This window comes from Zosterops lateralis (assembly GCF_965231275.1).
Source record: "Zosterops lateralis genome assembly, chromosome: 1".
In the NCBI taxonomy this organism is placed as follows: Eukaryota; Metazoa; Chordata; class Aves; order Passeriformes; family Zosteropidae; genus Zosterops; species Zosterops lateralis.
The window spans coordinates 66,907,339-66,935,246 of NC_139762.1; the positions used below are offsets into that span (position 1 = coordinate 66,907,339).

Genomic DNA, 27,908 nt, shown 5'->3' on the forward strand with positions numbered 1-27,908 from the left:
CCTTTTCAATATAAAGAGTCATTTGAATAATCCAAGCAGGTAAGATCAGTCCTCAAGGTATCTCCTGCCACTGCTGTCCTAGCAGAAACAATTATTCACCATGGTAACTACAAATGTTGCAAAGCAAAGATGTTTACAGTTTTACTTAGACTTAAATCACAAAAGCAAAGAATAAAAATACCTCCAAATTCCTTTTTTATGGTGACTTGTGACCTCAAATCAACAGGAAACATTCAGGTTCATAGGCTAGGTGTAAGAGTTTTCTATTTATTTATTCCTTTATTTTGTTTATTGATATTTCTTTGTATGGATTGTTCCTGTTGTAGCAGCAAAACAAAACCAAAAAACCTCCTCTGCCACTAAACCTCACCTTTTACAAAATTTAATCTTGGCCCAAGTAAGATTGGCCAGTATCCCTCTGAAAATATTCTCAAGTGATTCTCTGCAAACAGATTAGGTTATCTATAACAAACTAGTGGTTAAAAATGACCATTACTGTAATTTTATACTGAACCTAGTCTGATGTGCATCCTACAAAAGGAGCAAAACCAACCACATCACCTGCAGGGCGCATCTTAGTCACTATTCTGAGAATTTAAAAAGTCAAAAGCAGCAGGGAAGAGCAAAAAACAAAAAAGGCAAACCGAGTTGAACACAGAAGAGTAAATTATACAGTAAAGACATCAAGGGAAAGAAAGTATTAAAAGCAAGTGTTCAAGCATGTTCAAACAAAACACAGCTACTGTGTTGGGCACTGTATAAAACTGAGCTATGCCAAATTCTCAGTGTCCCGCTTGTGAGCTCACCATTGAAATAAAAAACCACTGAGGAAGGTGTATGCTTGTTCATGGAAATGGTTTTGAGTTAAAAAAAACCCCAAACACGCAGTAGTGTTGAAGTAAGGAAGGATAAACAGGGTAAAATCTTCCACGAGAGACACTTCTGATTGCATGAGGGGTGTGGGTCACTGGTAGCATGTGCACTATTGCACTTTCACAAAGGGAAAATGTGACCTTGACACCACGTGGAAGGTGCTGAAATTTTATTGAACATGAAAGACACACTTGCAAAAATCTTATGTCTGTATGAATACAGCAGTTCAAAACTCATAATACACAGATAGCACTTAAATGCTTGGAATTATATACCTTTTCCTCATCCTAACTTAGACCACTTACATGAATTACCTCAATAACAAATTTCCTACAAATGGACACAGAAGAGGCAAGTGCTGCTTTTTAGCTCAAACAGCTGCTTTGGGGTGGTTTTTTTGATAGCAGTGTTATACAGTTGGCTTGCCTGCTGTGATTGCCTATGGATCACATATCCAACACATACAGTTTGGAAGCAGATCACCAGGACTCTCATCTACTCCATTCATGTCAGCCTGTTAGTCCTTTCTCTACCCAGGTCAGGGAGCAGCCATCAAGCACACACAGTAATAAAGTTCCCCTTTTCTCTTTACAAAGACTAGCAAATAGATTTTTTTTCTCAACTCATTTCAAAAAACAGAGCTATCTGCCTGTGCAATAGGTGGGGACAAGAATGCTGTGCTGCACTACAACACTGTAGATTTCTCCACAAGAAAACCAAATTGCCCATCCAGAAGATAAAGCCAAAAAACTTGTGTGCATCTACCACAGAGCTGCCAAAAGCCATCAGCACCTGACACCCGCCATAAAGACACAGGGCTTGCTCCACCTGAATGCATCCTCTGGCTTGCTTTGGCACCACCTCCCTGGCCTAAATTTCCTCCACCTTCCTAGCTCAGCCTTCCCCCTCCCCTCCAATAGGCCTCATGGACATTGCTGCCACAGGGGAGCTGCTGGAAACTCCCAGTTTAGAAAGAGAATGCACATGCCATCGGAAGGCAGATGCTCCAAGGCCAGCCAAAGCTTGCTGTGGGGCTGATCCTCCAGCAACAAGTCTCTCTCAACACCAAGATGATGATGAAAAAAGAGCTCAGTATCATCACTGCCAGAGCACACCGACTGGAATGTGATTATTGCCACTGCTGTAGTACCACCAAAAATCCTGTATCTGTGGTGATGATTTAGCCCTGTTATGGTCACAGTTGCTTGATCTCCTTGTGGGGACTGCAGTACAGGCTTTCTAAAAGGATGGTGTCTCCTTCCAAGCCTGGTGGTCGTAAGGGAGACAAGTTTTACCAGTATAATTCATGGTTGAGTGCATTTTCCTGTCTTCATTAAGGGTTTACACCAGTGTTGCTACCTTGGAAGTCTGCCATCAATAAGCAGGTCAAACCTCTTAGTCTGGGAAAAGCCTCTCCATTGTTTTCTGTCTCATGAACAGTTCTTCAGTAACTATGTCTTTTTTTTCTGGAGACCAGGGTGTTGGAAAACAATTGAGATATGAGTAAAAGAGCTCTCCTTCACCACAAAGTAAACTGCATGCTTAATAAGATGAAATAATTTGGTCTCTGTGGACCAGAAAACAATAGCCTCACTGTTGCACTGATACCTTGCAAGTTATGTCCTCACGTCACCCAAAGCAAACTGTAATAGGGACTGCTCCACAGCTCAGATTCCGTTTAAACCTCTTAGCTAACCTCTTTTACCTCTTCAGGTTTCCCTCTTTAGCACAGACATGAAACAGTCATTTCAGGAAACCTCATTTTCTTTAAAAAAAAAAAATAAAAGCAAGTTAACTTTTATAAGGCTACACTCAAATCCCCTAGGTTTCTTGTAAAAATCCCTAACTTTTATTGTTTATGCCAGGAGCTAAGATGTATAATGAAGTAAATAGTATCAACAACTGTGACTGAATTAAAAGGGTGCAACAGCAAGTAGAGCTTTGTCCTCTCCCTTTAGAACAGGATGAGAATCTACTAATTACTTTATTACAGTGTGGGTGGAAGAATAAGGGAACTTCAAATCAGCACAGCATTCAATGCAGTTATTTCCTTTATAGTGAAGAATGAAAAATAACCCCAGACCTAGAATAAATCTACCTCTCCAACTCCTCCTTTTGTTTACACCGGGTCTGAGGTTACTTACACAGCAGCACAATGCTAGAGATTCCATACACATCTCCACACCTTAGGGCATGTGCCCACCTTTAGTTGTCTATCTGTGAGGAGAAACTTTTCCTAGAGGCAAGCTATTACGTAACGCTCAGGATGAGAAGTTTCTCTCATCCTCCTTTGATCTGTTAAATAAAAGCCACCGCAAGAAAAAAAAATGCTAAGCACTCTATTATTTTATTTTCCTGCCACAGTTCTACGCTTATTGTCTCTCATTTCTAGAGATCTTTTTTATCATTACTGATGCAGACAAACAAACCACGTAAGGCACAATGAAATATTCAACACACATGTTCCCCTTCAAGACACGAAAATAATAACAGAACAACTGAAACCTGAGCCTCTTTCCAGCTACACTAAGTTATGCCACTGAAGTCAAATGGGTATTAACGGTTTTATTTACCCTCTGATACTCCCAAGACACAGAGATTATTCCATTTCTGAAAAACCTACCACCACCACTACGCAACAGCAACAGCTAGGGATTAGCAAAATAATAAAGAAGAATACAATTCAGACATCAAAGAAAGGAAGATTCCTCCACGGAGAGGCCATTCTATGGGGAACAACCTCAGGGGCTACAACCTACTGTGAGCACGGAGCACTCTTACCTGTGTGACTGAGCATGTGCCGCTGCAGGGCATGTGCCCATGGAAAGACTTGAGGACAGTAAGGACAGGGGATATTTTGCAGGCAGTCTGAGTAAGCATTCCTCTTCCCTCTCAGCAGCTTATCCTTGACAGTTTCCTTCTCATCCTCACTTGTTCCATTTCTGCCACTTTCTTCCTTGAAATTGTCAGTGGACTGCAGAAATGGGCTAAATTTGTTAGTGTCTGTGGTAGCTAGCATCTTCTCTATGCTGGCAAATTCCCCACTTGACTCCAGATCCACACTACTCCTAAGTTTAGGCTTATTTTTCGTTCCTTTCTTTCTACCTCTTCTCTTAGTCAACCCAGCATCAGCAACAGGAGACTGCTCTGGATTACAAGCCTGAGACAGGTCACTGGGCAGGCTGGAGTCTCTCTGAACGGTGGTCACGATTGTCACTTTAGCTTTGGCATTCCCTGATTTGTCACACCCAGTGGAGCTGCTCACTGCCTTGGGACTGGTGTCTGCAGCCTCTGTTTTCAGCAAAGTGGGAGCAGAAGACACAGATGAAATGATCTGTGCAATGGAAGCCAATGGCGGCAGCTCTTTAGTTACTGAAGGCTTTGGCAAGAGAGGTGGTGGTGGTTTAGGCCTCAGGGGTCTCAGCAAGGCAGAATTGCTGGGGAGAGCTGGGGAAATGATTGGGACAGTCAAATGCAATGAACCTTTCAGTGTCTGGGGATGTCTGACACCCCGGTTTGTTTCCGAGTTCCCATTGGCACCAAAAACCAAAGGACACTGCAGACAGTTATAGGCTTTATCACTGTTCCCAGAAGCAGCCAACTCTTGATTTCTGGCTTCACAGGAGGCATCATCTTTATCCTTCTTCAGGATTTTGGGGATGGACAGGTCAATAGGCTCCATGGAACAGTCGTAGAGGGACAGAGATGAGCCGAACAGGTTCTCCTGCTTCACCTGCACAGCACTCAGGCTTTTGCTCTTCTGAGAGAAATCCAATGGCTCATCAAAATCCATGGGGAAGTTGCCCATAGGTTCACGTTTGATGGAAACGTGAGATGATGCTCCCAGCAAGAAGCCGTTTTGTGGCTCCAGGAAAGGCGTCATGGGCTTGTGGTCCATGTAAGTGCTGTCCTCCAATAAAGAAGGGTCTGTCTGGCTTTCCTGGGCACTGCAGTCCACCATTAAGATGTAATTCTCAATCTCCTTTTCTTGCACATGCAAGTGCTGCTTGAGGATGTGGTGAATGCAATTCCTCTTGGCCGAAAAGGCCGTGCCACACTCCTTGCACTCAAAGGGCTTCTTCTTCTGGCAGCCGCTGTGCGTCCTCATGTGAATGCGGAGGGCCCGGTAGTGCTTCAGGTCCTCTCCACACAGCTTGCACACTGTGTCTGGGGAGCAGAAGGCATCCACCATCTCTGCAGCGTTGCTGGTGACATATTCAATGTTCTTCTCAATATCCTTCCGGGTCGTTTTGAGGTGCTTCTTTCGGAGGTGCCTCTCACAATTGGCTTTCACTGTGAACGGGTAGTGGCAGATCTTACAGATGTAAGGCCTCTCCCCGCTGTGCGTCCGCAGGTGCCGGATCAGCGCGGCCTTGTCAGCTGCAATGTAGTCACAGATGTTGCACTGATATGGGGAAATGCCTAAGTGAGAACGGATGTGAGCTCTCAGGACACCAGAGAAGGCAAACACCTGGTCACAGAAACGGCAGGGGTACAAAACTTTCCTCATAGTTGGGGTCTTCTTGTTCGCTGCCCCTGCAATGATGGCTTTGAGGTCGCCTTCTGTGACTTCTTGCTTGATCTTGGCTTCCATACTTAGAGGCAGGAGAGCTTCAATGATGCTGTCCTGCTCCAGCTGTGTCTTCATCTCATGCTGAGTTAAAGGCTCTACTTTGGGTTGGAGGAGCAACTGCGAGGAAGGACTTGATTTGGCTCCTGGCTGTGGGAGATGAGAGTTGGAGGCGGACTCCACCGAGTTCTTGATCAGCCTCAGAGGAGGAGGTGGGAGACTCGGGCTGATGCAGCCAGGGGAGGCTTGCTGGGCACTGATAAGAGGAGGAGGTGTAGAGGTTGCGACAACTGTTCGGGGCGTTACCAAAGGCTTTGGCTTCAGTGGTGGCATATGCTTGAAAATCGACTGCACAGGGACAGAAGGTGCCTTAGAAAGTGGAGGAAGACTGATTTGAGGAGGAGCAGAAGAAGCCATCTTCAAGATCTGCTGAATGTCTGCCAGCTCAATGGCAGACTCATTGGAGATGGGTTTCACCACAATACTGCTGTCAGGCTGGATAATAAAGCCCTTCTGGAAAGGCTGCAGCGAAAGAAGCTTTATGTTTTCTTTTGTAGGGGGAAGGACTGAAAATGACCCTCCCATGGAGGCAGCTTCCAGAGGAGAGAGGCTGAGCAGACTGGTGCTGCCAGGTTCCTGAGGTAGGTTACTCTTCAGTGCTCTGAGCCGCATTTCTTGGACCTCATCTTGTATATTGTCCTCCTGCTTGATAGGCTTGATGTCTTTGGTGTACTGTAGGCCCAAGGATGCCATGAAGGCTTTCTGGTCTGGGTTCTCACTGGGTGGGGTTGTGGACTGTGGCTTGTGCTTGTCTTTTCCCTGATCCACCACGTGAGTTTCTGTGTGCAGTTTGAGTGCCGAAAGCATGGGGAATGCCTTGTTACACATCTCGCAAATAAATCGATGGAAGTCACTGATGCACCTTCGCAAATTTGTTTCACACCAGACCTGCAAGACGTGAAAAAATATTTAGAGTAGGAATCTCAAACTGGAAAGGCATCACACACTGCTGCGAAACAAAAACAGTTCACTCTCTCTTCCACTGGCTAAGTTAAGAGGTTTAGAGCAGCCTCCACCTACCTGGCATGGAGATATTCCCACTTCCCCTTAGTCTCCTAAGGGGTGTATCTGAATTAGGGGCTGATTCTCCAAAGTTCCCTTCTATAAAGGTAAACTCCTTCAGAAGGCTATTCAAGCTCTCAAATTCTTTTCCATCCTAAATTTCCCTATCAGAAACTTCTCTTGTGTCATTGACAGGACAGGAGCCTCAGCATACTACACAGCAAGGAAGCCAGGCAGTAGATTATCTCCTTTAGCTCTACTACAAAGAAACCAGGAGGAGAGGAAGCAAAAAAGAAAAAGAAAAAGAAAAAGAAAAAAAAAAAAAAAAGGAAAAAAAAAAAAAAAAAGGCATCCAAATTGATATATAAACCAACCAAACTTAAATCCCCCAAAAGTAGATCAATGAAATTCAGAGCCTAAAGCAGAGTCATTTTGGATTAGGGAAGTCTGATTACATTACTACTCCCAAGAAAAATACTAGTACAGGGCTTCAAGATATTTATAAACTCTAAATACTTTATGTCTACTCTCACAGTGCAAGCAAAATTATTACAAAAGGAAAATACCAGCATTCAAACCCCTTAATAACTTGAAATGTCTGTTGTTAATTACAAAAGAAATAAACTTTGTTTAAGAAGTTCTTTCTTTCGATTTTTTAAGTTTTATACCAAAACTGTAACAGATTGACAGAAAGACATGCTACATGCTCCCTTAGTCCAGCAGCAGATTTCACTTTGCAGTCAGAAGAGTTGGAAATCAATGCTTTAATCCCAGAAGAATAAGAAAAGTGCAGAAACTAAGCATGGTGGATTGTGCTGTTCATTTTTTTAAATAGATATGCAGCTTCATACAGACCCAAACTAAAGCAGGCAAGGTTTAACAGAGGGAGGAATCATACCACTCAACAGAAAGTTTTATGGCTCTCAGAAAAATATTTACAGATTATCTCCCTGACTTTCCCCATCCACTGTCCCTTAAAGGTGCAGAACCCTCAAATCTTACATGAGGAGGACTGTGGAGTGTTTTGTGAGGGAATCACTGAAGATGTCACTGCTTACTTAGTCGGGTGACTGCTCAAAGTTTTTTGTAATAAAAACTTTCATACCCCAACTACATCCTTGCCAAGTAAACTAAAATAAATAACATCTTTCTTACCCTGTGTATTCCCTGTTGATTTCAGATGCAGGATTTTTTGGGTATGCTCAAAAGAGCAAGGATCTAATATGACCAAAGTTTTCCTTCAATTTTTTTTATACATCTTTACACTGATAGTTATCCACTGTAATGATGAAAATGCCCCCACTGCCAATATTCTTTAGATGAAGAAAGAAAAAAGGAGAGGAAAAAAGTGTTTGAAGCCTACACAAACAGTGGTGATGTACTTTCCACAAAATATTCTACATGCAGGATGAATTTTTCAATGACCTCATCAGATAAGCACTGCAGCAGCTGCTACCTTAAGCTGTGAAGAACAGAGAGTACCTGAGAAATGCGGGGGAACTTCCTACAGGAGAAGTCCGTGAATCCCAAGTCGTGGAAGCCTGCTGGAATTGAAGGGTTGTTCTGAATGAAAGGCTTTCCCATGGGATCTCTGGGAAGCTGCTTGTGGATAACTGCATTATGGCGCAGTAAGCCCCGATGAGTACGAAAGGTAATACAACAGATGTCACACCTGGAAAGGAAAAAAACCAGAAATTACTTACTGACTGCTGTAAGTTTAAGAACTAGCATTCTTCTTGCACTGGGACGTCCTCTTACCTCTCACCCCATGACACCAAGAACTTGCTAAATGCAAAATAAAGCCACAGTGTGTCAAAACCTATCACCACAAAAGGCCATTTTGGTCACAGTCACTTTCTACTAGTTTCTGGCTAGTAAGTCCAATGGAAGTTTAAAGAATGTGAGAACTGACAATCGCACAGACAGTAGAACAGCAGCTGAGATAACGGCCTAGTAAAAACCTTTTCATTGTCCAATGAAAATTATTTCAATGGCCTTACACCATTTCAGTTTTACTGCAAAGTACAGTTAAAATAAAACAACTTTAAAAAAAAAAAAAAAATCAGTGACACAGAGAGGCTATATCTGACCTAAGTAGCAAGCAAACGCAAAAATTGCACCTTTCATAACCACTGTTTAAAGCATATTACTGAATGCCACTCAAAAACCTGCATGTGAATCTTCCTCACACTGCCTTTCCATAAACTTTCACTGGTATTTTTCAAAGCTGTTATGAGAAATAGACTGTTTCAAAAGAAAAACTACTAATCCTTGAAGGGGAGAAAGGTTCAGAGGAGGAAGACCTGAAACAGGTTCAATACTTCTGACACTTTTACACCACCTCCACAGCCAGTCTTTCCTGAAGAAAATTGCAGAAGCACTGGCTTTTCCTATCCACACTTTATTGCTGTGATTTCTTGTTTTTCTTAAGTTCTCAAATCCCAAATTCAGCTAAACAAGGGTTTCTCACATAAAACATTGCATTAAACAATCAAAGCCATGCTGCAGGCAGAAAGGGCTATGCAGCAACATTTAGCCAACATGTCAACAAAGCTTATTGCCTTTTAAATATTTGGAACGTGAACTCTGCAGCATGACAGGTCACGTCCATTCTGCATTCAGTGAGTGACACACTGTTTCACTCAACCTCAAGTTCCTTGTGGTTACAGGTCCAACTCCCAGCCAACGCATGGAGATTTGCTTTCCCAGAAGCAAAACACCAGTGGATAGGAGGCAGTCAGATTTTTTCAGTGAGAATATTATATTCACAAGGAGTTTTTCACATCTGCCCCGGCCTTGGTTTTTCCCACTGTCTTCGCTCTCGACATCAAGGAAAAGGACATGTGCCTACTCATTAAAAAAACATCCTGCAATTAGAAATGACTTCTGACAAAACCCTGAAACCACTCCCTCCCTGTCCTGTCCCTAACAAACTCCCATTGTTGTTCATTTTATCACTACATAAACTCCCACAGCCATTTTTTTTATTCTCTGAAAATGAAGAGATAACCAAGTCACCCAAAAAGCAACTGGACTCAGTCCCTGAGTGGTAAAAGAAGCAAGTGTGAAGTGTATATAACACAGTCATTGTTATCACAGTACCGAGAAAGCCTGGACATAAATATGTGCTGAAGGTTTAATCTGCTTTAACTCTCCTGTCAATTCACTTGCATCCTACCTGTATAATACTGCTGACACAGTTCCTGCATTCCATTAAATACTGAACCAATGCCATTTATAAAGCCAATGTTTACTTCAAGAGGTATGCCAAATGTGACAACAATCTCAGGGAGGGGGGAGAATGGCCAACACACAGTACTTCTCCAGCATCAGGATCTACGGCTCTCCTCCAGCTCACTTGGCAGCACCCATTCTGTGATGCAAAGCTTTCACCTTCAGTGAAAACAAAAACACAACCACCAAAACCACTGGGGGATGGAGAATATTAAAAAATTATGAGTAGCCATCTGGAGAACTTGCAGGCTACTGAAATAAATTGCTTTTAGAGGTGACGAAAATCCCTTGCATGAAAACAAGCAGCGCTTCTGACATATCCCTCCTGGTATGTCAATATACAAACAAGGAGGGGTGGAAACAATTCTCCTGCACCACTGGAAGCATTGCAGGCTGTTCTACAAAGCGACACAGACTCTGACTGGGGGGACATCCTGAAGCACCCCTGGGGTCTCCAAGTGCCTGGCCTGCCCTGGGCTCAGGAACCCATGCAGCAGCTGTATCCCCTTGTGTGTGACAGGGCAGGCACAGCTACCAGTGATGGCACCACAGAGTTACTGGGAGCACTGACTCCTGCCACTGTACTCCCAAGATCTGGGCTGAGCAGGAGCCAGTGCTCCTTGTCAAGCAGCCACACATCCCACACAGCAGGGAGGTGTGCCTTCTTCATCTTGCATTCCCCCTCACCTCCCTCTTGCAATATGCTGATTTTCAGCACTACTTTATTTAGGTCTCCCATCAAAAGCTGCACTTGAGAGTTAATCTTTCAGAGCAAACACCCATGTGAAAGTCCTTCACAGTACACCTGTAACGACTGCTAGCATCAAGACAGTAAAAATTTGCAAGTTAAAAATGGTGTTTTCAATGCAAAGGGAATTACCTCTGCTCTCCCAAACAAAAGTAATGTATCTTATAAAAGGAACATATGCTTTCTCTTTTATTAAGCATATTTATTTTTCTCTTTCTTCCTTAGTCTTTTTTTTTTATTTTCCTTGCTGTGAGTGAAGAAGCAGCAAACAAAAAGAGAAACTGAGAGAAAGATTAAGCTCTTTTTTCATTAGGTCATGAAGAAGCACCTGGCTGAAAAAAGAAACATCCAGATAAATCATGCCTGTCATCTCAAGTTGCAGGCTCTTCAGGCTATATAAATGCACCCTGCCCTGGTGGCACAGCTTGCAGAACCACATGGGACCTGGAGCATGGGACAGAGCTGTAGATGCCCTGCCTTCCTCTGTGGTCCAAGTCTGGTCTCCCAGCACCTCCAAGAAAAGCTTACAGGTACTAAGTGTCAAAACCTAACTAGTTAAAGCATCGTGCTGCATTGACTAAGTCTTGTGTTAATTTAAAATGGACTAAGCTGCCATGCGTAACAGTGCATTAACTGGAAGCATTAGGGTTTTTTAAGGAAGTCTAACTATTAATTTCTCTGTTTTGTCATCAGTACCTATTTTCCATCTTTGGGTAGTGTCACTGCCTACAGTATTTTTAAATCTAGACCCATAAGAAGGAAAAAAGAAAGGAATCCTATTTGATATGAATGTTTTTTCATCTTGTTTAAACTGCTTTAAACATAAATAAATAAATCAGTAATTGTGGGAAGTCTGAAAAGTCCAGCATATCAAATTAAGCATCTGAAACATATGGTAACATATGGTAATAATTTGCTCATGATGAACTTTAAAAAACAAAACAAAACAAACAGACAAAACCCCCCAAAAAACCCAAAACACAACCAAACCAACAGAAAAGCCTCCCTCTCTTTAAAATTACACAAGTCTGCTGATATGCAGTTCCAAGGCAAACACGGATAGCATGGCTGCCCAGAACAGTGATGGGAACAGGCTCTGAGGTTGTTAGCAGAACAGGCTGAGCAATGGCTCAGCACCTGTGCAGAGATAAAAGCACTCTACTTGCAAGGTAAGTTTCCAGATGTATCGAATAAAAGCTGCTGTAATCTCATGTGATTGCTAGTCTTGGCCATAGTCTTCAATTTTTTCTATAAATATGATTACAGAATAGGGAGATGAAAAGCTGCTCAGTTCCAAGCATAGAAATTCAATTTTAAGTAAAAAGGAAAAAACTGTTTTTAGCAGTTAAAGCCCCTTTAAAATTACTTTAATTCTCAACTGCCTGTATGTTTTGGACTTGCTCATATCCGTAACAATGCAAATACAATGCTAACACTCTGGCTCACTGGCAGAGGTGTAAAAAACAAGCAGGTAAGGAAACAGAACTACTAAAACACAAAAGCAGAATCAAAACATAACAATGCAACAACCAGGCAGCCCTCGGTGCTCAGGGCATGTATCACACTAGGCAGGTCTGATTAATTATTACTACACCAGTGCACCTTTTTCTTTTTTTCCTTATTTTCTTAATGCAGACAAGTGTATGCATTTCTGTGTAAAAAACACACCATTGAAAAGCTTTCTCCTAAAATAAGTTAGTATTCTTGAAATCTGTAATGCTGATTAGGATATAAAAGCATTTAAACAGGCTTTAAGAAATAGTGCTTTGCAAAGCTTCCTCATTCATGGGGCAAGGCAGGATTTGCTACACTTTTGATAAGTGGCACCTCTGCAAGGAAAGTTTACATAAGCAGTGTCTGTTGCCTTGCATTACATCTCCTCTGAGACAACTCCAATTTGTCAGCAGAGGAAATGGCTGTTCTTTAAGAAATGGAAAGACATTTTAGAAAGGAAATGCAGAGCCAAATTTTTAGCAAAATTAATCAGTCTTAATTTTGATTAAGAGTAATGCAGACAACCACTCAATCCTTCTAGATTTTATATTTCAGTAGTCAAGATGAAAATGTGAAATATTTGTATTTACCATTATGTTACCAAGAAATTAAACAAACACTATGCTGGGCATTACCTGACTGGTGGTGAGAAATTGACATTTACCATTATTCTGCTTGTACTTCTGAAACCACACAGACTAAAACCTGAAGATTTCATCTATGCAGCTCACCAACACAAAGTTGCCCATATTGTGGATGTTAACAAATAAAAACAGTCTTAATTTCTAGGTCTTACTGAAAATAAAAAGCTTGCTACCACTTTGTTCCTTTCCTGTCTGTGCTCTGTAGCAACTTCCACAAACAGAAGGAAAACAAAAAAACCTGAAAGAAACATATCCTGAGACACAAGTCATTAATACAAAATTAAGTTATGAAGCTGTTTAACTCCTCCCACTGAAATCCCCAGCCGGTACTGTGTGTTTTTCTACCTCTGTTGCTATTATCCTCCTTTCTCTCTAACGTTATTTGCAGAATTAATGTGGCTCTCATGAGCAAAGAAATTCCTATGCTGACCTAAAAATAATACAGCCGAGTAGAAGAGAAAGATGGGTGATTCCCTGCTGATGACTCATGTCCACACTGGCAGTGGGAGCAGGCTCCCAGCCTCCACACTGGCAGTGTCCAGCTCAGGGAAGCCTGACATGGAGGGGGAGATGGAGAAAGATGGTTTTAAACACAAGGGCTTTCACCACCTGTGAAAGAAAAGCTAGCAAGTTACAGAAATATTCCCTTTCAGGAATGGATTCCTTTGCTTCTCGTTCACTTCTTCTGGGGCCAGGCAAAGTGAGAGAGATGAGGAAGAGCCAACTCGTTTCTGCTCCTGTGCAACCCCACCCAGGCCCAGATACTCATCTCCTTTTGGATTAAAAAAAAAAACAAAAACCAAAAAACAACCCTTCCTGGCCTCCACACCCAGGGCCTTGGGAAATAACATCCAACAGCCGCACTAATCTCTCCCATTTGCTGCGGATGATTGATGGAAAGGCAGCAGTGCTGCGAACCCCACTCCTGCCTCCCTCCCTAGTGATCCCTCTGGGTCCTCCTGCTATCCTGCAATGCCCATTCCTGCCTCCCTCCCCCGCAGCTCCACAGCCTGTGACCCCGGAGGACCTGCTGCTCTGCCATCTCGACCTCGCCCACCGCTCTGGGGCAGTGCTGGAACCGCAGGCAGCACCAGGAGCCAACTCCCTGCCAGCTGCAGACGCTCCCCTCCCCTTCCCTTGTGCCGAAGGGGACGGACACAGCCCGCTAGATGTTCCATGCATGCTGCTTCACAGCCTCGGCAAAGGAGGCACTTTTCTTTTAACTTTTCCCCTCTTCCACTGCCCCACTGGCTGCCTGATTTTGTTACCGATGTGTTCTGTCACTCTCTTTAATCCTCTCCCTCAAAGAAGCCACCCTTGGGTGCAGCCAAGGCTGAACTCCCTGCACCAGTCCTTCTATTAATAGAGGGATGCACAGCGTTACGTGCATTCCTACACTGTGGTCCAGGCAAGAAAAGTATCGTGTAGGAGCCAGGACAGACCCGATATAAACCAGGGTGATGTTGTGCTTCAGAAATTTGTCAGCATGCAGCAGAGCCAGTGTCTGCACCAGTGACTCCCACCTTCAGAGTAACTCCAGTGAAATTAACTGCTGTAAGGTTTCATAAAAAGGCATAAGTCATGTTTTAACTTCCTTTGTGTGTGAGCAAAGAAAAATGAGAAAGATCTTCTTCCTAACACTGTAATGAATTGCATTTACCAGCAACACTTCAACAGTGCCAGATTTAAACACCTCTGCCCTGGTGAAAAAGTAGCTTACTCTACCATTTACTTCAACAGAATTAACATTCAACTAAGACAAAATAATGGTAAAATGGGAGATGGCCTGCAGACACTCACACAAAGTAGTCATTTTCTCATAATGACTTTTTGTACTTAATAAAGTCAAAGATTTAAAAACCAGAAGTGTCAACAAACTACCTGGACAGCATCACAGAGAAAGAGCTGAAGATCAACTTAAATAACAATGAAGGGCTTAATATTTAGGGTAAACATATCTAGGGGGAAAAAAAATCTGAACAAAAGAGTCCTCTACAGCTACCAAAATTAGAAGCTGCACGACATCCAGAATAACAGTGGTTGGTTATTTGTGCACAGCAACTCAAGTGAACCTTCTGGTATACTTTCAAGGTAAGAAATGAAAAGCTCTTCCTATCTTCTAACACATCTTTCAAATATGGAAGCCAAGTCATTCTGTAATTTAAAAATTAATAGCAAGAGTTAAGAAAGAAATCTATGTGTCTACCATATCAAAAAAACACCACTGCTTTTCATGCGTAACATAAGGAGAAATACATCTCCAGGGGTTTCTCTAACCTATAAGCATCCAGTGACAACAGGGCTCACAAATAGGTGCAGCCGAATCTGGACTGCAGTCCCTTGCTTTTATCTACATTTGCAGGTCAAGATATGCTCAGCATGCAGATGTGACTGCCAACACACTGAGCAGCACCCAGCACTTTGACAGAGCCTGCGAATAAACAAATCCTGCTCCTTAGGATCAGGCAGACGTGCTAATAACCTATTTTGGCTCAGCCCCTTTTCCCTCCTGCATGCCCTTTTACAAGCAGCTTTCCTCCATAGTCAGCTCTGCATTTACCCACTTTCTATTCTGGCAGCCAAGCTAAGATATTCAACACCATGTGACACAGCACACAGTTTCACATGGGAGCATCACTCCCTGTGTCCATTCACCAGCCAGTATTTTTATCCGGCTGCTCTGGATTCCCAGCTTCCTCACACAATGAGCTCCCTGATGTGAGCTGACCACTTCTAGGCCAGCGTTGGACTCGCGCTGCTCTTCAGATGTTTCCCAGCTCTCTTTTCTGAACAGAAACTTCAGAAAGCACGAAACGTGCAGTTCTGTTCTGCTTTTGCAAGACAACCCGCTGATTCTACTTCTCCATTTGCTCAGTAAAAGGATGCATTCACCAGCTTGCTTGCATATTATCTCCTCTGCCTTACCAAGAATTGCATTGTACCACAGCATATTTCTGGTCATAGCATTTACCAGAGCTGGACTTCCTCATCATCAGCTGTCTCATGGAATTTCTCCTGCACTGAAAATGCTGCCAGCAAGAGATTAGGAGTTGGTTCCTAGTTTCTATCAGCAAGACAGTGAGCAAACAGCTTGAGAGCAGAGCAGGAGAGTCAGCTGAATTGACAATGTCACACCACTGCCCTTTGTCACCTCCATCTTTGGCTGTAACAAGTTTTGTAGCATTAATGGTGTTAGTACTCAGTGACTTCAGAGCAAGTTCTACCTAAACTGTCCTTGCTGGTACAATCTCATTGACTAAAAAAGGAACTATTGGGCCCAAAATATAGTATGCCAAAAGCAGAGCTCAAGGAGGTCCATGAATATATCTATGCTGGAGTGCTCTCCATCCCTCTTAACAACTGTGTAGGATACAACAACCTCAGACTTATCCACCTTCATTAAAAGAGCACAATGTTTCTTATTTTGAAATTCTAACAAGGAATGAGGCTATGTGCACATCAACACTTGTGAGAGAGAGAAAAAGTAGTCTATATTCTCACAATGGTGAATGAAGATGACTCGTCATTCATCCTTCAAGTTGCTTCCAGTAACAGCAGTGTCAACTACCAGGAAGAAGCTTCCTCTCCCCACCATGAACCCGTACTTTTGTCTCACAGTAAAATTAATTGCAAACAACATCTAGTTTTCAAACATCTTCATTCCTGCAAGCTTGTAGCATCACTAACACCCTCTTCCCACAAAAGGCTTGCCACACGTAGAGAGCAGCGTGCTTCAGAATAAGGAAGTCAGAAGGATTATTCCATACTATATAAGGAGAGAACAGATAGAAAGTGAATTCCTAAACTTGCTAAGATAGGCATTTGCAAAAACAGGAATGACACCTAAGGGTCTTTTTCTGGCTTTTCTTTTTTTCCTTTTAACATTCAGTTCAATGTACTTTTACACAGCCACAACTACTGCTCCAAAAATAACCTAATATTGTACTAGTCTTTTCTATTGGTGCTAATGACTGGAATCATCTCTATACATTTTGACTCCCCATTCATTTCTTTTCTGGACTATTTTATCTCCCTAAAGCCAGTGTGCAGAACTGCCTTGAAGAACAGTAACTGGGCAATAAACATGCCATATTCTGAGTAGCTGGTATCTTTTTTCACCCAAAACCCACTTCCTCTTGTCTTGACTTAAATGGGGCTGCTCATGTGCATTGTCTAAAATGATTTAAGGTTGAGACATAGGTCCAGCTGCCCGGCAGCATCCCACCATACACTGAAGAATGTGGATGTGCTGACAAAGGGGGAAACCTGGTGACCAGCCTGCCTGAATTGCAAGCTGCATGTGACAGATATCTTCAATTTATCCACAGAGTCCAGAAGACCATTCCTATGGCATTTAAGTTGTCCACTCCATGTCGCTGAAGCCAGGCAACACCAAGAACCAATGACAGTATTTTCCATCCATTAGTGTTTTCAAAAACAAGACCTCACAGTGGTAACCCCAGCAAAACTAGAGGCAGAGGACCACAGATCCTAATGGTTAGAGACTCCTAACACTTTTCCTTCCAGGGCCTGAGCTCTTCTGTTGCTGTGCCTGTTACAGATCTGTAAGTGGTTCAAAACAAGAGCTTTCCATGACAGTGTTCAACCTCCACACAATTTCAGCAAAACTTGGGGAGGCTGTTTTGAAGAACAAGGTAGGCTGTGAACAGCCTTTGGTTTCCTTTGTTTGGAGGTTTTTCAGAAGCATATAACCGTGGGGGAAGAGAACTGCTTTTGTTGTCCTTGTGAAAATATGCCAAGGATTTTCAAGTTACAAAGCTTAATATATTATATCACTGTTTGGACAGGCTCTGTAGAAGGTCAAAAAACTTAATCTCCCCTGAATCCATTCATTGCAACAGGCATCTGCTGGCTTTGGTCACCAGGTCAGCTCAGTGACATAGGCAGAGAGTGATTTTCACATTGCAATATCTACTTATTTCTTGTATCTTACAAAAATATAGCAAAACCAAATCTTGTAAGTGGAGGCAATGCCACACAGAACCAAATATGATCAGAAAGCCTCACGATGCTCATTAAGAGGCAGCCCTTTACCACATTCAAACTGCACAACTATCCAGGCTGAGAAATGATGTCGGAATGAGTCTAAGAAAGGAGGTAACTGTGATATCATCACCACCTCCCTCCTCCTCTCCTCAGAAAGATACCCAGACATGAGAGGCAGCATAAATGTCTCTTTGCTGCTGCGAGGAAGGAAAAATTAAAAATGCTTTAGCTCTTGGTACGGCATACTGCACTAAACCTCCTGGAGGAGGAGAGGAAATATAAAGGGTATGCTCTCGCTACAGTGAAATCCAAGAGAGGAATTTTACAGTTCATTTTTTTTTTAAAGCCACACGTTTTACTTTAAGCCTGTTCCACTGTATTTGCCAAAGCAAAGAGGAGAAACCCAGCACAGCATCTGGAGAGGTTTCTCTTCCCGGGAATCCTCATATCTCCTGTGCTTACACTGCTGATGTTGCTCAGAGCTGTCAGGTGACCTTTACAAGCACAATTTCACGTTTGACAGCAACTCTGCACCACAAAAGTTTCCAGAGAAACTCCCCTGCTCCGTCAGGTTTCTAATTTTTCCTATTGGCTGTACAGCGTTTCAGCTTTCTGCTAATTTTATCAACACTCATACAAACTCACCAAAATAGACAGCGTCCTGAGGCCCCAGCTGCAGGGAAGCAGACTTCTTTAAATAATCCAGGTGGAGAGGCCAAGGGGGTCAGAAAGCACCCCTGGCCACCTCCTACTGCTAATGGGCATTGCAGACAACCTTGCCGGGGCCAGCTCATGTCATTAATTAGGGTGCAGGACCCAGGGCTTCAAAGAGACAGAGACTGACCAGGGGGCGTAATGCCATGAAGGAGATGCAGTGCCACAGCCCATTGTCAATGGGACAAAGGCCCCTATTATTGCTCGCAAGACCAGGGCAGTTCTTACCATAATTAGGAGACAAAGATGCACGATTTAGGATTTTACATAATCAAGAGATACTCTCCCAAGCGGGAGCCCCTCTCACACAATCAGTGGATTAAGTATTGTTTATTCTGCTGCAAGTAAACAATGAGGTGCTCCCTGCTCCGGGTTTTACATGAAAAAGCAGTTCTGGGCAAGACAATGGGGAGTGTCTTTTCATCTGACTTTGAACAGCTAACCCTGTGATTTAAAGTTGTTCATTTGACAGTATCTGGAAGGGTGATGGCCCACCCTGTAAATTAGCTGCTCACACACTGCTCCCAGGGCTGCCAGACAGCCTTACCTTTTCTGCTACTTAGCAGAGGGTGGCCGGGACAGACAAACTCAGACAGCTCTGGGGGCAAGAGGCTGTATTTACGCAGCAGCACTGAAATGGCAGGATTAAAGGACCACAGGGAAGCCAGGCAGAAGCTCCTGCCCACCCTGGCACCCTACCACAGCCTCAGATGCATCCCTGAAGGAAGGCTGGTGCCACCATCAAGGCAGTGCACACTAGGGCACTGCTTCAGAGCCAGTTTGGAATCCGTTTCATAGGAGCTAGGGTAGCAAAAAGGAATTTGCTACCAAAGGATGTTTGACCTCTGCTCTTACAATGGAAGGCCTTGGCTAGGCAGATTGAGCCAGGCACACTGAGTATCACTTATTTCTGATCATGACAAAACAGTCTGTGCTGGGCTATTGCCTACTGCACTAGCTCCAAATGAACCACCAGACCCAGAGTATCTGACTCTGGCATACACATCCCATATCTTCCTCATAGGTCCTCATCAAGTGATTCTGCTTTTACAATATGGGCAACAAAAGGAGACTGGGGGTGTTATGCTCCCTGCCCTTTGCTCACAACACAGTTACGGTGCTTTTTTGTTTGTTCGAACTTTAACAAGAGTTATTTCCCCTTGTATTCTACAATAAGGCAACAACAAGATTTGATGAAAGCCTTCTAACATTCTGCAGTTTGCCTCCTCGCCACAGGTACACCTGTATACACAGGTCTTCTGCTCTACTACCCTAGCAAAAGAGTCTCTTTTCTTCGTCTCTTTCACTCAAAAAACACCCTTAAGCCTCACCAAAAGGACTTCATTGACTTGTACTCAGGACTGAGAATGGCATGCCACATTCTCCATGTCGTGTTGAATCCTACAAACAGTACTGCAGAACTCTGGGAACCAGGGGATTACAGCCTCTGGTGGCCAAGGATTTTAACCATTTCGTTTGGGATGAAAGAGTCACCTTAACAGCAGTCTAAACTGCTCTGCTTACTAGAGGATTTTCTGTCAGGTTGGGCCAGGCGGACAGTGTCATTTGACTTGTCTAGACTAGGAAAAAAGGCGTGGTTTAAACCAGATGGGCAGGTAAGTTGCACCTTAATATTATCAGCTGCCCAGAGAGGACCACATCTTTCTTGTCCTGTCTTCACTGACACATCTTAAATGGCTGAGGCAAATACCCCCTCACTATCACCTAGACAATTTTATAAAGATAAGCATCCCAGCACCACTCTTAAATCATACCCACAGAGATTGACAATTGTGACTTTGATTTAGGGACACATTCTAGTCTTTGCTGCTCAACAGAATCAAGGGTAGCAAAATCCATTTCAGAAGAATATTATCCCAAAGCAAGTCTAATCCTAGAGCAAGAGGTGCATAAAGAGGAACAGCATGTTTGCACAACCACTGTGTCTTGCTGCCTTGTCACAGCAGAAGCAAAGCTGCCAAGCTAGAAGAATCTCTATTCCAATATCTTATATCCAGCATTCAAAGCAAGAAAATCCACCTCTCCACTCAGGTCCATGGAATATAACTTTACAATGAAGCCGTATCTTCAGAGAAGCTTCAAAATGAGGGTAATACCAGGATAAACTCAATATGCCAGCCACTTTCTCTAAAGCATGAAGTGTAAGGCAAAATTGTTCCAGACTCCATTCTGTGGGGGTTGCAGAGCTCTTACTGGAGAACAACAGTTTCAGCTTTGATCTACAATGAAAACTTACTTAATTTACTTCAGGAACAGCAAAGTATGTTTAATTAACTACTGTTGAATGAACCAAGCTTTCAACTCCTTTCCCCTATAACTGCAACACTAACAGTGCCTTCAAAAAGTATTTTACATGTATTTTACTTACCAAGGTTTTCTAAATAAAAATTTAAAAAAGGGAAAATTTAGTAGAATTAATCCCATTTTATAGAATGGGATGCCTTTGCTCCATGCCATTCTATTAAGAACCTGTATCCAGGAGTGCGTGTTGACACTTCAAGATGCTGAATTCTTCACCAAAAAGATCATTAGAGCTCAATGTCCCAATATAAGTTTAAAATATTGACAAGCTTCTGCAAATAAACATTCTCCTTTCCTAAAGTAGCAGCCTGTCTACATGTTTCAACTAGACTTGAAAAATTTCTTTCACATCTTCACGTATCTGGCTCTACATTTTTCTATGGCAAAAAACAGGAAATAAAACAGTTTCAGGAGTCCCAGAGGCAATTACTTGAATCAAAACACAACATCTAAGCATCTTCCCGAACAATTAATAAATAATTTTTCCTTGTTAAGAAAAGCTCATTTAAGCCAAGATCCACATCATTCCCTAACCTCAAAAGGCAGAAAAGCATAAAACATTTTATTGAAAGTCTGAAACCAGAAACTCATCTACCCTCTCTCACTTCAATGACTGAAAATCCCTTTCTAACCAGCTGCTGCCTTCTCCACAAACAGAATAACCTCATAGGATGATAGCTGAATATTTTTATCAAGTTTTAAGCATCTTCAGTTTATCTTGTTAAAATTTTGCAATGTTGGCATTTTACAGTTTTATGTAACGGCGATGGGTTTCAAGGGGAGGAAGAGGGGCCTTAATTTTTTTCTAAAAACATTTCCAGCCATTAACTGGCAAGATTTCCTGTATTTGCAAAAAATAACAGAATTAAGCCCTACAGCATCCTGGTGACATAAGATGAGGCAAAGCATTTAAGAACCTGCTCAAAACCACAAAGCAGGGCAGTTAACAGCAGGAGGCTGCCTCTCCCCAGCAGGCTTCCTCAGGCTGTCTGGTGACCAGAGACTCTCTGGGTACTGTCTCTTACCTCAATGAATTATCTGGGTGTGTATCCATGTGGGACTCCAGCCCATACTTGCAAAAAAAGTCTTTGAAACACACTGGACAATGATAAACTTCATCGTCAGCCCTCTTATCCCCTTCACCGGAATGGCCATCCTCGACGACCTTCAGAAAAAGGGAAAAAAAAACCAAACTTCACTAGAACAACTAGTAAGCAACAAACCAAACTTGCAATCCATTCAAAGTCTTTCTCTTATGGAAAGTTGCAGGCTTCATACGTAACCTTGCTGAAAGCAAACACAAAGGACTCACTCCTCAGGAGAGAGGGTAAGCAGACAGAGCCTCAGCACATTTGCAAGAACATGCATGACAGAAAAGGAGGCTCAGTAGGAGATAAAGTGTGCAGCTGAGTCACAGATACATCAGTTCTAATGAGGAACTGTGATTTGAAGAACTTATAAACCCATGTGTTTATATACCACTGAACTAGCATTCTTCTCCCTTCAGAAAGCCAGGAGAGCTGTCAGCCTAAATTATTTATGCCACTGAGATACTGCCAACTGCTAAGTCAAGTGGTTCAGGGAGAAGCAATGAACTTCTGCATGTTTTCTATACTTCTCTTCTGATTAAAGGGAGAAAAGCATGCAGAGAGGGAGGGATACTGTGCTAAATGGAACTGCTACTAGCTTGCCATTTAGAGATATTAAGTGGAAAGAGTCAAGTTAAGTTTGGCAGACACCATACATTTTGTACAAATGACTGAGATGTGTTAAAATATTTCATAAACAAAATCCTAATGGAAACATCTAGCCTTCAAACAAATATTTTCTGGTCACTCTTGCAACTCCAATAAGGCAGGATTATGCTACTGTGAAAGGGAATTGTATGGTAGATTTTTTTCCCTCCGGATCTAGACAAGAGCAGACTTTAGCTGCTGGTGCTTCTGAAGTAAGCATTGCTTTTTAAAAGTTTAAATCACCATCCTCCAAGAATACTACAAAATAAATGGGAGAGGAAAAAAATCTAGAGGAAAAGCTGCAGCAGCAGCAGAATAGTACATCCTCTTGTCATCCAACAATAATTATTTATAAATCCTAAGCAAATTCAAAACTTTAAACAATAAAGAATTTTAAAAATTGAATTATTTCAATCTCTGAAATTAGACATTAATTTTCCATCTCACACAACTGTGCTGGCTACACAGGATAAGCATGGCAACTCATACAGAGCTGAAACAAGTCTGTAGTGAGTGCACAAACCAAACTGCTGACAATTTAGGAGGTAACCAGGAACATCTTGTGCTTCATGCCCCGTAAAGAACCTTTTTTGCAGGTGTCCTCTCCTCTCTGTCCAGCTCAGCGTCGTGACTGAACTTCCGTTTCGAAGACAATCGCCTGCGCTTCAGCGGCGAGGGGGGAGTGGTGCTCACTGTGCTGTTCGGATCCTTCTCATGGATCTTCATGTGCCTGAGCAGGAGAGGGAAGAAGACACTGTCAGCAGGCAAATCCGAGGTGGGAAGTCCAATGTAAATTTTAATGTCAGCACCATTTCTAAGGTTTGTATTTAAAGGATACCATCAGAAATCCTATAAACCTGCCTGAACTTCTAAAAAATAGCTGGGGCATCATCCAGCACAGGCCCTTGGCAGTGCCTGGGCCTGTGAGCATGACACTTGCCCTGTTAACATCTAGTTACATGAGCACCATGCCCATTCCCCATCATCCACGAGGTCCTGGTTCTGCCTAAACCTGCTCAGCAATCCACATACCCAGCCTCCCTGTCTTGTGGCAGTCTAGTAAGCAAAAGTCTGCAGCTTAGCATTCACTTCTCTCAGTGAAGAAAAAGTACCTCATCTTCAACTGGCTCTCTGTCTGAGTTTGAGACTGATGTGTATAAGACAACACCAGAGCAACACTTCTTAAATATATTTGTTTCCTTCTCACCCTTAACACAACAGTGGACCCCAATATCAAATTTCAAGTGCAGCTTTGAAGTCAGAATTATCCAGCCCCACTGTTTCAGTGCACTAGGTATGGCGTGTAAAACTCTGTACTGCCAAGGGATGTTCACAAACCTGCTTTCCCAGGAGAACAACTATTTCTGGTCACAAAGACACAGGAAAAGGGAAAGGGACAGAATTACTCAGGAAGCAATCTCATTAATATCTGTTTACCTGACCCACTCGCCTCTTGGTTTTCTGTATTTGCAACCTGAGGAAGACACTATTGTCTAGTTCCCTTCAGATGGATGGAAGGTATTGCTGCCATGCTTCTTCTGACAACTCAAAGCTCAAACTTTTTTTTTTCTTTTTTTTAAAAGTAGGGCCTCTAATCTCACTTCAAATTTATATTGTTATTGAAAAAAAAAATCAAATGTACGCTCCTAGATACAATGCAATTTTTTTGCTTCTAATAGCTAGATATGTGAGTGCAGGAGGGAGTTGCCATTTGTCCATAGGACTGACTTCAAAGTAACACAATGGAGGCAATGTTAACGGCACTTGGGAAAATCTGTCAGAAGTCACATCCACAACTCAGCTCAGGACAGTGCCATGTAACATAACTGCACACTATCATGTTCTAACATGAGAGAATGTTGTAACCCAGACAAGTCTTGCATATTCTCATAACTGCTTTGGTGTTATGACATCAAATCTGTTTTAGTTTTGGATGCCAAGGGCATGATTCTTTGAGATAACACACTGGACCAAACTGACCCACAGTAGACCCCACTGAGCTGCTGGGAAGACTGTCTCATCACACAATGCTTTTTTTAATATTTCCTTTTGCAATCTCAGAAACTTAAAAAAAAAAAACAAACACATATAAATCACTGTCTTAAACTATAGCCTTTCTCAAACTGCAGGGTTCTGTGCAGCAACATCCTCAAGCCAAAAACACCATAGGTACCAGATACAAGATTAAAATGGCTGTTTCCAACTACTGCCTCCTTTCAGCATCCATCAAGGCTGGGGCTGCTTGGAGGATCAAGTCCACGAGACATAAACCTGTAGTTTCCTCAGATCCCCAGTAACTCTCACTGGCTGCACAAATGGTGGACGGACACTGGTGACACCTGTCAGTCACATCTATGCGCAGATGTGCCCAGCAGATTGGACACAGAATCGTGGAAATGTTGATGCAATTGTCTGACCTCTTTCCCTGCCGATCACCCATTTGGGAGGAGAAGGAATGCTGAAGGCCTGAGCATTTGGCTCTCTCCAGGTTTGACAGAAGCCAGAGAAAACCCAGAGTGCTGACACAGCATACGGAGTGCCGTGCACTCCCCTGCCTTGGCCCTCTGGTAGCTCTGGCACCACAAGCACCAAAGCAACTGATTTATCCACATGAATCCAGTGTTACCTCATCTCATAAAATCTGCAGGAAGGCATCTATAGATACTATACTGCCTTATTTTCCTTAATCTTGAGGGTTTTTTTCCCCTGTGACACTGATCTAACTTCTCATGCTAGCGAGAGCTTCTTTCATGGGTGATGAAACAACAGCATGAGCTGCAGTTGTCTGTATTCACACAAGAATAAGGGAGAAGAAACCAGTTATTTGTTCAAGGGGTTCCTGTCCAGAATAATAGAAGACAAAATTCAGAAAGCATCTCAGAATAAAAAAATCAAAATATCCAACTGAACAGGCAAAGCAAAACCTGGAAGGTGGATTGTTTGTCTATGTTTTTATTATTTCTTTTTGGTAAAGACTGCTTTCCAGTTTCAATGATCTCTTGAAAGTAAGAACAGAGGTTTTTGCTGTGCCTGTCTGTCCCTGCACCCCAGGCACTCATACACGGCTTGACTGCCTAACCCTCTGGCAGCTCGGCTGAAGCACAGCTAACTCTATTTGGCCAGTTACTTTTCAGACAGCTAGAGAGCAAAATCAGTCAAGCTAAATCACATTCATCCAGAAAACAAACAAGCAACAAAAAAACCTGCTATGCATTGGGCATGGGACATTTTCTTCCCGTTTTCTTTTGAAGTCTCTTTCCAACCATTAACAAGTATGCACGACTCCTGTTTAGCAGCTACCTATGCAAAACAGCTTCCTTAGGGCTAAGTTCTTTCCTCCTGCTGCTTGTCCACCTGTTGAACTCTGCTTGTTTTGATGGAGCTGGCTCCTACTTGAGAGAGGTGTGATGGCACATCCACAGCACACCAACAGGAAAAACCCTTGGAACCTCCAGGTTAGTGCCAGCCCAACCTAGCACCACTGCCTTGCATGACCCACACAATGCATGCAAACACACTGGCTCCTGCACATCCCAAAAGCAGTTCAGCTGTGCTTGCAGTGTGAAGTATGCCAGTAAGGCAGGGCTTGCTAACATGGGTACAGCACCACAGCGATGGGGGCTTTGCTATGTCTGGTGTCAGCCACAGGCTAATCCAACTGCTGCCAGTTCTCATTCCTGCAACGTGTGTGCTTTTCCCATGTCCTAAAAGCCACAGCAGAATCTATACCACAGCAAGGAATGTGGTGATCCCTTCATGTTTTAGTTTTGCATATTTGAAAGGAAGCAGCCTAAGCTATTGAGCTATAAACAGGAAGACACCCTGACTGCACCTTTGACTTTTACTGTGTAGGTCAAACATCACAGCTGCTGTGATAGCTCTATGCATGTGATCATTAAGGAAAAAAAGGAAAAATCCAAAACCAAAGCAGCAGGTTCCAGAGTTCTCAAGGAGAGTCGCAACCTGCCCACATTACAGCCAGCAGGTTGTTCCTCTGGCAGGTTAAGCAAGTTTCACTGCATCAAGTTAAGGGTGGAGAGGAAAAAGATTACTAGAGCTACAGCCCAAGATAAGCGGGAAGATAAAGCCAAGAAGTACAAAGGATAGACACAATCTTCATCTCTTTCTTTTACTTTGCAACATGGATGTCATTCTGCCTCGAGACAACATTTATCACCCAACATGAGTTGAACTTCAGCGGATGCCAAGTCACATCCACATCCACAACCTTTCTTTTAAACACTCCCTTCACTGAGGCTTCTTCTACTTAAAAAGTTTCCTAACCATAATTAAGGGGGGGGGGGGGAAGTATTTATGTTGCCTTGCTCCTTTAGAAGAGTTTGCCTTGATTAGATCTTACATGTAACACTGAAAATGTTCAACCTCACTGTTTAGGCTGCCAAGATACAAGAAGAACAGGAACAAAGCTGTGTTTAGAAGTTATTTTCCCTTTGTGACTATAACAGCATATTTTGGCCTGACAACATTGGCATACTTAGAATGCAAAAGACAGGCTCATAAGTCAGGCTGGCTTTCAGCATCTTACAGTGATAAAGAAAAATGGTATGACATTCATCAGTTCCAAAAAAATAAAGATAAACACTCAACACTTTAAGTGAGAATGTAGTTCAAAAAAAAAAAAAGGAAGGGTAAAGTCAGGACATGCACAGAAATGCTCATATTCAGTTGCAGATGCAAGTTACAGTAACATGTGGCAGCAGCTTTAAAGTGACCACTACTGCAGCTCAGAAGACAGCCAGAATCACAGCGGATGAAAACTTGGACTTCTTTTTCTATATTAAATCAATGAATTGTGGCTCTGAGCCATTCTACAGAGCAACCAAAGTACAGAAGACATGCTCAGGAAGGTACAGAGCCCTGAAATCAGCACCTCATAGTCTCCCCAGCATGCATGCAAGCGCACATACACTTGGACAGTGCTGAGGGTAGAACACTAAAATCCAACCAAGATACACAGGATGATATGCTGTAAGGAGATAAAAACTTGAGCTTAATATTAGGGAGGACTCATTTGCACTAAGTGCTAGCTAGCCTTGATTAAACTCTCTATGAAAGTGGTGGAACTCTATTCAAAATTAGACCAGAGAAACAATCAGAAAAATCTGCAAAAAATAAGTATAAAATTATAAGAAGAAACTAAGTCTTTTCGAAACATGGTCTGATCCACCTCTGAACTAAACTCTTAATGTTTAAGAACTGCTGTCAAAAAAAAAAAAAAAAATACCTGGCTATATACTATGCTTTTTGCAGCACAGCTGTTATGAGAAGAACCTCTCCTCATAATCTCTTCCGTCCCCCTCACACGAAGAATTTCACAGGTGAGCCAAAGGATCCAACTGTGCTAGGACTGTGTGCCAGTCAGCCCTCCCAACAAAATCACATTTTTTTAAGTGCTTGACTGCCTTTCATTCCACCCTCCCCGAGAATCACCTTCCGAGAATCACCTTCTGCTTCCCCTCTTCTGCTACAACTTTCCTCTCCTC

At 42.7% G+C, this 27,908-nt stretch overlaps 1 protein-coding gene across 5 annotated transcripts in view; it reads right to left on the reverse strand.

Moving 5' to 3' along the window:
- RREB1 (ras responsive element binding protein 1) overlaps positions 1 to 27,908 on the reverse strand; it is a 122,058-nt gene that overhangs the window by 16,086 nt on the left and 78,064 nt on the right. For all 5 annotated transcript variants that reach the window (XM_083867679.1, XM_083867681.1, XM_083867680.1 and 2 more), the window contains 4 exons: positions 22,990 to 23,134; positions 21,694 to 21,833; positions 7,988 to 8,177; positions 3,655 to 6,391 (listed from right to left, as the gene is read on the reverse strand). In XM_083867679.1, coding sequence (XP_083723805.1) covers positions 3,655 to 6,391; positions 7,988 to 8,177; positions 21,694 to 21,833; positions 22,990 to 23,134 — 3,212 coding nt within the window. The remainder of the gene's footprint in view (positions 1 to 3,654; positions 6,392 to 7,987; positions 8,178 to 21,693; positions 21,834 to 22,989; positions 23,135 to 27,908) is intronic.